The sequence below is a fragment of the Entelurus aequoreus genome, unplaced genomic scaffold, assembly GCF_033978785.1.
Source record: "Entelurus aequoreus isolate RoL-2023_Sb unplaced genomic scaffold, RoL_Eaeq_v1.1 HiC_scaffold_29, whole genome shotgun sequence".
NCBI classification, from domain to species: domain Eukaryota; kingdom Metazoa; phylum Chordata; class Actinopteri; order Syngnathiformes; family Syngnathidae; genus Entelurus; species Entelurus aequoreus.
In genome coordinates, this window is record NW_026907961.1 from 43,109 (window position 1) to 53,129 (window position 10,021).

Here is a 10,021-nt window from a genome sequence, read left to right on the forward strand (position 1 = left end):
ACTCAATATGACAGTAATGTTTTTGGAATCCGGAGAAAACTCATTTGAAGCAACACAAACATGTTTCAAGGATAACGCCGAAACCAAACCTGCAATATGCCTTAATATTCCTGTATTCATGTATTCAAAAGCACATGTTTCTAGTAAAACTCACGAAGGTGAGTTTTACTAGTTACTAGTTTTCAAAAACAATAATTATTTTTTTACTCAATACAATGTTCTTAGAATCTGGAAAAACGGCATTTGAAACAAACAATTATTTTAAGCATCATTTCTATACCAAACATTCAATATGTCTAATAATGCCCGTGTTATTGTATCTTTGTGAGTTTTAATAGAAACATGTGCTTTTGTAAAGTTTGCAAAACCAAAAAACTATTTTTTTTTACGAGTAATGTTCTTAGAATCCAGAGATAATGTGTTTGAAGCAATAACAAATTGTTTCAAGCATTACTAAACCAAACCAAACATGCAATAAATCTAATAATCTGTAGAATTAATTTGACTGTGCATTCTGTTTCCTAAGGACACAAATGTATTATAGTATATTTAAGAGTTTTGCGAGAGACATGTGCTTTTGTAAGGTTTGCAAACACAATAACTATTTTTTTACTCATTATGACAGTAATGTTCTTAGAATCCTGAGAATGCGTTTGAGGCAATTACAAAAGATGCAGTTTTACCTGGTGAATAAACATATTGAGAAGACTCCAAAAGCAGCAGAGGAACTGCAACTGTTACAGGCAGGGATGGGACGGCGGACCATTAATGTAACAGAGGATGCAGATAATTTATGGGTAACGTGTAACATGCTATAGCATTAACATGTGTTCTCACACTCTCCTCCACCTCTCTCTCTCCTCAGTCCCTCTTCTTTGCTCTCTCTCTCTGTGTGAGCGTTCCCACCCTGGTCATGTACCATAGCCATGCCAGCCATAGATTTAGATAAACACTATAACATGATTTTAACCATGGACTTTATAAATATTAATCAGATATAATGGATACACACACAAAACAAGGCATGTATCTTAAATCATTATTTATATATAAAACATGTCATTGTTCCATGTATGCTACACTACTAAGTTCTAGTGTCATAGCTAAATACATAACAGTGAAATATAGTCTATGTATTTATTATAGATATAAACATCAGTACCTTTATATATCTTCGTTCTCTGAACTAGGAGTTGTTTAGAGATGAATTTCATACCACATAAACACAATACAGTGTAATACAAAATGTGACCCAAATAAATATGAAGACAACAAACACCATAATCACATCTTTCAGCCAGAACTGGTCCACCAGCAATAACATCCAACCATAACATTATTTTATATTTTCACTTCTTCTTGAACATTTGTTTTCTAATTTATGGAATTTGTTTTGATTCAGCCATAAAATTAATGAAATAATGTTTTGAATTTTGTTTTTAAAATGTTAAAAATAGCCTTTTACGAATGTATTCTGAAACAGTTTAAAATAATCAGAGAACTGACTGACTAACACTGACCCTACAAAACTATGTTGCACAATTATGTCATTTTTTTTTAAAGCGAAAGAGGTAATTTCAACAGGTACAACATCCTATGTCATATATATATATATGTAATAAGATTTTTAACAAGGCAAACGTTTGTAAATTGGTCGAAGATCGAGCAAGTTATGGTAATTTAATTAGTACATGCACCATTGTCATCAATGTAATGATTGAGGCCAGCTGTCTGAGGTAAGATGGCTACAACATTGCTACACTGGAGAATTATCTAGTATTTATTCATATCTATGATGCCAGCTTTCAATAAAGGTAGCAACAGGATGAGATTCCAAGTCCCTTCCTGTTGCAAAAACCAGAAAACCTAAGGACAAGTGGAAAAAGAAAAAGAAAGTTGTATCATGCTTTTTGCACTACATTCAATTTAATGAAAATGAGAGGGAGAGAAAACAATAATAGAAGTAATGAAATTAAGGAATACACATTATACAGTACAAAAGCTTTTCTTGAACAAAAGATTTACATGATTTTAATTTCACACAGTTGTCCAGAAAACTTGAAGAGACTTACCCCAAAATGAGCCATTTAAAAGGAGCATGGATGTTATATAAGGCTGTTGGTAAGATATTGGAGCTTTGTTGTTTTTTTTTGCTATCTCCTATATGTTGTTCAAAGTCCAATTCAATTGATTTGGTTATTTACATACATCAAATTTTCATGATTTTCATATAGGTGGATCTGGTCAAAGAAAACTTTGTATTGTGCCACCTGAAGCAGAAGGTTACACAGGCCGTTACCTCAGTGCAGTAGGACGTGGGAAGTCAGCACTGTACATTGTACTGGTTCAAGGCAATCTGGATATGACACCCCTTCCAAACTGTGCAAAGGAATTATGAAAGAATGCCAAAAGCGACGTGCCATACCTGCTCAGTGGGCATGCTGGTTCAATTACTAGCAGCGCATGTGGCATTTTGTGGAAGAGACAAGATCTTAGATGTCACCATTGAACGGGCAAGACTGTTTTGTTCACGATGATGGATAATTAGATTCAATATTCTTTTTTACCCTGGCTAATTGGTTTGTTCCTTCCACAGACTACTGACTGGAGTTCCCAGAAAACAGTGACACTACACAGGAAAACTCCTCAGATAGCATAGACATGTCTCTGAAAGTAAGTCTGTAAAATATGCAAATAAAAACTCAGTTATGTTTGCTGTTATTCAAATTTACACATGTTTACAGTCTTAAAGCTTTTTGCCTTTAATCTTAAATTTCCAGGACTCCACAGAACTCCCTTCGATGTCCAAGGTTCCCAGTGTCAAAGTAAGAACAAGACTATCAAGGGCGTACAATTTTAATCCTTTTCAATATTTAATATATTTACTAATGCTTTGTTCCAATGTAGGTGACCTGTCCAATTTGTCAGCAGCTGTATGTCACAGAATGTATTGAAGCCCATGCAAGCTTCTGTGGCGAAAGGTATTCCTCCAATGTCCCCTGTTCTTACAAAAGAGAATTTTCCAACATTGGAAAGCTCTTTTTTTTTTTTTGCTGTGTTTTATATCCTAATATGACTAAACCTTGCAACATGTGTTCCTATAGAGCTTCTATGGCCATCAGCTTAGTTTCCGCTGACAAGGACACTGATGGTACAGAGATATGCCCAAAACGGCGCCAACACCAAGACATTAAAAGGTACCTCAATAAAAGATTAATAATAATAATTAGTAATTGTCATATGTTAAAACTACCTTGGACCAGCTGAACATGAATTATGCAGAGCCCGGCAGGTAGACAACTCAAGCTGTGCCAATAATGATCAACTGATTAGTCATATTTTTAAATAACTTGTTCATTACTACTACTGCTTCTCAGCTCCCACTGCCACTCTGCTCTTGCTCTCACTGTCTCTCTCTGTTGCTCTGCTTATTCTGCCAAGCACGAAGTGCAGGGATGACAAATTTGGATGAAATGCTCAGAAAATGTTGATAATGGGAAAAGGATCAGGTGATTACATTTTGGTGATGCTCTGGGTTACCAAAAATGAGAAAATACCAAAAGATTATATGAGTTCCAGTACTCGTGCTCTGCGTGATGGCGTATGGGTAATGTAGTTGTGGGAGGCGGCTTATGGTATTTTTTCAAAAGATGAAGGTATGTTTTGTTTATCAATATATCCAATAATATATATATATATATATATATATATATATATATATATATATATATATATATATATATATATATATATATAAAATCCATGTAGGACTACAATATAGGGTGGAAATCACAATATGGGTGGAAATGAGCTGCTTGGCGGAGGTCTGCGCTCTCTGAGTGCTTTTCTAGTTGCTGCTGCTCTGGCTACCCACGAGGTGTTATAATCTCGCTGAAGTTCCAAGCATTGTTCTGGGGGCTATGTTTCTATGATCACCTACATCCTCTCTGTTAGTTAGCTCTGCTGTTAGTTACTTGTAATCACTGTGGTATTTTTTCTGGAAATAAATAATTTGAGACAGCTGATTGGTCCTGTTTAAAATGAGCTAAAATTAATTATGCTCTGCTTCTGATATGCAAACTGTTTATGCAGAGTTGTGTGACTGAAATACATACCCCCCCCCCCCCCCCCAACATTATAAGCATTGCTGACATCATCCAAAGCATAGCTGACAAGGTGGATCCAGCAACAACCTTCCACATCTGCATTACGAGGGACCAGATGCTGGAAAGAGGCATGAAACTGTGGCAACGACAAAATAAATCTTCCCCCAAAAACCTTCTTGCAGTTTCATTCATAGGAGAGGCTGGCATTGACAGTGGTGCCCTGAGGAAGGAATTTTTAACTGGTATGTTTTTTTTGTTGACCTTCAAATTAAATGTGCTGTGACATGTCATCGGTCTTACACATTTTGGTAATATACTGTACTTCTGTATTCTATAGTAACCAATTTGCATCTTCCTTTTCTAAACAGAAATGCTGGCAGGGATCGAGAGGAGGTTTTTTGAGGGGGGCATTGATGGCAAAGTACCAAAGTACTCAATGACCGACTTTGAAAAATACAACTTCAAGTAGGTTGTAAAAAAAAGGCAGATGAAGTGAAACTATAGCAATGCTTTTCTTTACACTCTCTCATGCACACATATACTCATGTTATGATAAGTATATTGTTTCAAAAATAATAACATTAATTGTTGTTATTTTAAACATATTTCAGATTACATTGCTCGAATTCAAAAACCACTTTACTACACAAACTTGGCACTCAGCAACAAAGGGTTGGAGTTGGGGGTTAAATCACCAAAATAATTCCCGGGCGCGGCGCCGCTGCTGCCCACTGCTCCCCAAGGGGATGGGACAAATGCAGAGGACAAATTTCGCCACATCTAGTGTGTGTGTGACAATCATTGGTACTTTAATCTTTAAATATTAGGCCCAATGTGCAGGATTATTCTATTAGTATTAGTTATTTTTATGTTTTATCATATTTTAGCTTATTTTTATGTTTTATCATATCTTAGTCTATTTTTATATGGTCTTATTATATTTATATTTCAGTTTTTGTATTTTATTTTATAGTTTTTCATATTGTAGTTTATTTTATGTTTGATTATATATTATTTCATATTATTTTTGGACTTTTACCTGATGTGTATTTTAATTATTTTTAATCAATTTATTTTATCATCTAGTGTTTCCTCAAAGAGCCCTCTGGATCTCTACGTCCAGAGGGTTCCTGCGATTGGCTCTTCTCGCTGGAGCCTCTGTATCCATGCATGTGCCTTTGTCATTGTGTTATTATTGTTGTTGCTGTTTGTTTATTTTTATGTACATGTTTGACTGTCTTAATGGGGTGTGTGTGTGTGTTATTTCTCATTTTGTTTTTAACTATGTAAAGCACTTTGAGCTGCATTTTAAATGTATGAAAAATGCTTTATAAAAAAAAAAGTATTAGTAATAGTATTTTTCTTTTGTTTTGGGATCACAGGACTATTGGAGAAATATTTGCTGCGAGTCTCGCACAAGGGGGACCACCACCAAACTTTTTAATGCAGCGGTGTTACAGCTACATATCCACTGGTGAATTTGACCAGGGATCAATAACTGAAAAGGACGTTGTGGACCTGGAGCTCATGGAACTAATAAAAGAGGTAATGTGTGGGCAAAATGTGTTTTGAATAATTTCATCTTTGGGTTTCATATGTTGTTTTGATATCATTACTTGTGTACTTTTCAAAGATTGAGGCTGCTGACAGTGAACTCCTGATGGCATACACAGACATGATTTTGTCATGTGGATACACAGGGCCTGTGTCCATTGAAAAAAAGGAAGACATTGTGCGGTAGGACATGTCCCTCAGTGTCGCTTCAACTTTTGTTGCTAATGTAATTAATTCACTATTTTTGTTATAGCTCTTTTTGCAAGGTAAACATTTCAAAATGTCCATTTAAAAGTCATCTGCATTTATTAATTTACAAAATATCCACAATTAAACTGTCATGACTTTCTTCTTTTTATAAACTCAAGGTGGATGCTGATTTTCTTGTGCAGTCCCTATCCCCTGTCTTTAAGTGAGATTGGCACAATGAGACATCAAAGAGAGTCCACAGTGGTCAACTTTCTCCAAGACTTTGTACAGGCTATGGAGGATGAAGGTGAATATTTTCTTTTTAATTCAAATGTTGTTGCTTCACCTTCAAAACAATTACAAAGCACAGTTTGTTAGCAGTTAATTTAGTGGATTACATATATTTGTCCTATATAGTCCTTTACATAGCAGTCAACATCAACACTTACATTACAATCATACTGCCTTTTAATGCTTAAACTGAAGTTTGTTTTGTATCATCAATGCCATCATAAAACTTCCTGTTTCAACATAAAAAAAACTAAACTAAAAACTTTCTATCACTTTTTCAGAAGAGGATGAACACAACTCAGAGACCAGAGAAGAAGATGAGGTCAACAAGGCTGAAAAACTAAACAAGAGACACATATTAATGTTGGCAAGTTCTGCCAGTGGCTCACAGGACAGTCTCATATTCCTTTAAGTTATGCAGAACGTAAACAGTTTAAAATAGTCATGGAATTTGACCATGACTGTGAGGTTTGTTATGGTGCAAATCATACCATCTGCTATCATGTGGTTAATGCATGTTCCTGCTCAGTTTCATTCCCAGTTGCACACCTGAGAACATATGCAGAGTTCAAAACAGTACTCTCTCAGGCCATTGTCAATGGCTTTGAATTTAGCCGGTATTAATAAATAAATAAATGATAAATGGGTTATACTTGTATAGTGCTTTTCTACTTCCAAGGTACTCAAAGCGCTTTGACAATATTTCCACATTCACCCATTCACACACACATTCACACACTGACGGCGGGAGCTGCCATGCAAGGCGCTAACCAGCAGCCATCAGGAGCGAGGGTGAAGTGTCTTGCCCAAGGACACAACGGACGTGACTAGGATGGTAGAAGGTGGGGATTGAATCAGATTGCTGGCACAGCCACTCTACCAACCTCGCCACGCCGCCCCTTGAGGGGTTTAAGTTTAAGGAGGAGACCCACTGTGCAATGAGTGGTCCAGAACATGTCTATAAGGCGTTGTCAATAAAACCTACAGGAGACCGCACTATGTCTTTCCATGGAGGTCTTGTCTTAATGTGAAATTAACTGGGGGAGTGGAATAAAAAAATTGTGACTTCACATTGAATCAAATCTAAACCTCCTGCATGACAGGTGAGATTTCTACCATCTGGACCACCAGTGCATCCGAGGTAACATTGAGTCTTGTAAGCATCACATCACAGATATGAGATGGTTACTAAGGTATTGTAAAACTCAATGTTACTAAGGAAGCACTGGTGGGTGAGTGGTAGGAGTCCCACTTGTCATGCAGGAGATTTAGGTTCGATTCAATGTAAGTAGAGAGATGATGCCTTGGAGATGTGTTTTGGATCAGTCTTCGCTCAGTGGGGATGAATGAACTCCAAACTCATTGTATGCGCAGTCGTTTCACATGTTCATGGCAGACAATGTATAGTTGTTCATTTGTCAAATTTGGGTCAGTCGGATCAATGAGAGTTTGGAGTTCATTCAGCTCCTCCTCAGTTAGAGGGCAATCACATTCAGGCACCACAATGCCAGTTTCAGGTTCCGAGTCGTTGCCATTATAATCAGCCGCAGTCTCCCAATCAATGTCCGGCTCTTGAAGATCCTATGTGCCAAAAGAGAGTATTTTAGTTTACACAGATCATTACAGTGTATGGTTATTTATTTTCAAGGTGTTCCATTCTTCCTGGATCTTTGTTCAGTAAACGCTAATTCAATCCTCGTGTTTTGATTGTTTTCTTTTTTTTAAGCCACAAAAATACTGTCGACAAAACACTTACTGCAATGTTCTCAGAATGAGCATCACTGTTGTTCAACATCTGTCCACATTCCCACATCTGCATCGGACTTCGGTTTCCCTCAGTGCGCATTGGATGGTGGTTCCAGCCTTCAGTGAAGATCTCCAAGTCTTTTTTGAGTTTTGGAAGAAATGCGTAGTGGACACAGAATATGTCGTCTATGGACGAGATGTCCAGTATGTCATTTTCTTCAAGAGAATACAGAAGGTTGGAATACTTGAATGATACAGAGATCCACAAATCTCGCCATAACCGCTCTATCCTATTGAGGGTCACAAAAACATAAAAATTGAATTTCCATGAAGGCAAACATGATATTGTGTTAAGTGAAAGCTAGAGGAATTGTACCTTTGATTGTGGACACTCTTTCCCGAGATGAAACTTCCACGATTGTTGCCACGGACTGTGAACATAAACCGGGCGATGTCCACGTTCTCTACTCCCTGGTCAGCTCGTACCATGAAATTGGTTAAAATGGAGGAATCAACAGAACAATGTATTTGTAACTTTTGTACATGAGTACACTATCCAATTCGTATTTTCAACATTAACAAATGTGCCCAGTAATAATAGTATGCATATAAAGTCCCCTTTTTGGTTACAGCTAAAAACATGCAGTGAGACAATAGCAAGGAATCATGAGCAAAGAATATGAACTATGTGGAGAAATGGCATAAAATATGTTCCTGTCTTAGTTTTTTTAATCAAATAGTATAAGCACTTAATGCTGTTGTTCAGCCAAAGGATGGGGTGCATAATATTATATTTGTATCTGTCATTTCTGAAAATTGGCCAATATGCATAGCATTGTAATAATCTTAATAACACTACCTTGAGGGTAAACCATGTTGTTGAGTGGCCTCCAGAAAGAAGTGAAATGCTGTTTGTTGAAGCACAGTTGTTGGTCGCTGCATTTAAGTACAGTATCTACAAAAGTCAAATAAAATGTAAACCATGCGTGTGCACCTGCACCAAGATTACACTTGGAAACTTAAAAAAAAGTAAAATAAACACGATGGCAGTTTGAATACAATATGTGGGCAACTGCCAGATTTGAACAACTGCTTTGGATAAGTTGCCTCAATAATGTGAGATTCTGGCAAATTGGCTACAGGGAAGGCAAGGGTGAAATTAAAAATTATGTACAAGATCCTGTCCTGGGAGGCTTAAGTACATGGAGCAATTGGACTGAGAATGGCACTATTGTAGCCTCAAAAATTTTTTTTAAATGAAACAATCCACACAAAGACTAATTATTATAATGTGATTTGTAAAAAACAAAAATTAGGTTACCTTTGTAGAAAAGCCATCGATTCCTCCAAATATGACAATATTGTATCTGAGAAGCAAACATACAACTTGAATTTAGTCATTTACGATGTGTGCACTAAACAGTGTACAAACAGTGAAATTTGGCTTAAGTGGATAAAGGTCCAGAATAATGCATACAAATAAAAATATTCCATGTATTATGTGAAATTATATATCCCCATGATGGATAGTCACCGTACAAATGAGAACTGGTTGATTATCAGATTACATATATATAAACATCTTCAATACAAACCTGATCAACTTGTGATTTGTGTCCACATGTACCAGGGACAAGGGCCCTGGTACAGAGTAAACTCTGCGTATGATACAGCCAAGACTGGACAGTCTTGAGATGATACCTATGGAATCAACTCTGTGCATGCAGGCAGCAACTCTTCTCCATGGAACTCTGTGTCCCAGAGAATCCAGTCGGCCTTTTACCATTCTGTAGCCTGCATTTGGTAAATCACGCTTAATGTCAGAAACCAAATAGTCAAGCTCAGCATCGGTGATGGGACTATACATGGCCCTGACAGAAAGCTCATTCTCTCTCATCCTTCGATAGATTGTCATTCTTAAAACACCCATCAGTGTGGCTATTCAAGGCACAGGAAGGTGTACGCCAAGCAGTTCCTTCAAATGCTGTTCATCGACCAAAATTTTGGGGCGTCCTTTGGTGCCTGTCTTCTCCACTGTGACATCTGGGGCCGGATGTTCCAGTTGTGCTTTCACAAGTTCAAAGAGTTCCTGCAAAGTCTGGATAATAGCAGCTGGTACTTGAATGTGGTTGGAT

At 37.0% G+C, this 10,021-nt stretch overlaps 1 protein-coding gene and 1 long non-coding RNA gene across 3 annotated transcripts; one reads left to right on the plus strand and one right to left on the minus strand.

The window, feature by feature from the left end:
- The first annotated feature begins 3,143 nt into the window (after positions 1-3,143).
- LOC133645269 (uncharacterized) lies at positions 3,144-5,600 on the plus strand. Its single transcript, XR_009824940.1, has 4 exons — positions 3,144-3,197; positions 4,143-4,348; positions 4,475-4,571; positions 5,489-5,600. It is a non-coding gene; the product is annotated as an uncharacterized LOC133645269 (long non-coding RNA).
- A 1,714-nt stretch (positions 5,601-7,314) lies between these two features.
- Positions 7,315-9,293, minus strand: LOC133645277 (uncharacterized). Of its 2 annotated transcripts, XM_062040163.1 has the most exons (5): positions 9,208-9,293; positions 8,746-8,841; positions 8,263-8,357; positions 7,897-8,176; positions 7,315-7,721 (listed from the first exon to the last, which is right to left on the minus strand). In XM_062040163.1, exons 3-5 carry the CDS (start codon positions 8,325-8,327, stop codon positions 7,500-7,502), a joined length of 567 nt encoding a protein of 188 aa, XP_061896147.1. In that variant the 5' UTR covers positions 8,328-8,357; positions 8,746-8,841; positions 9,208-9,293; the 3' UTR covers positions 7,315-7,499. The 2 variants fall into 2 exon arrangements, with proteins under 2 accessions (XP_061896147.1, XP_061896146.1); XM_062040162.1 differs by lacking the exons at positions 8,746-8,841; positions 9,208-9,293 and having other exon boundaries at positions 8,263-8,431.
- Positions 9,294-10,021: the final 728 nt, after the last annotated feature.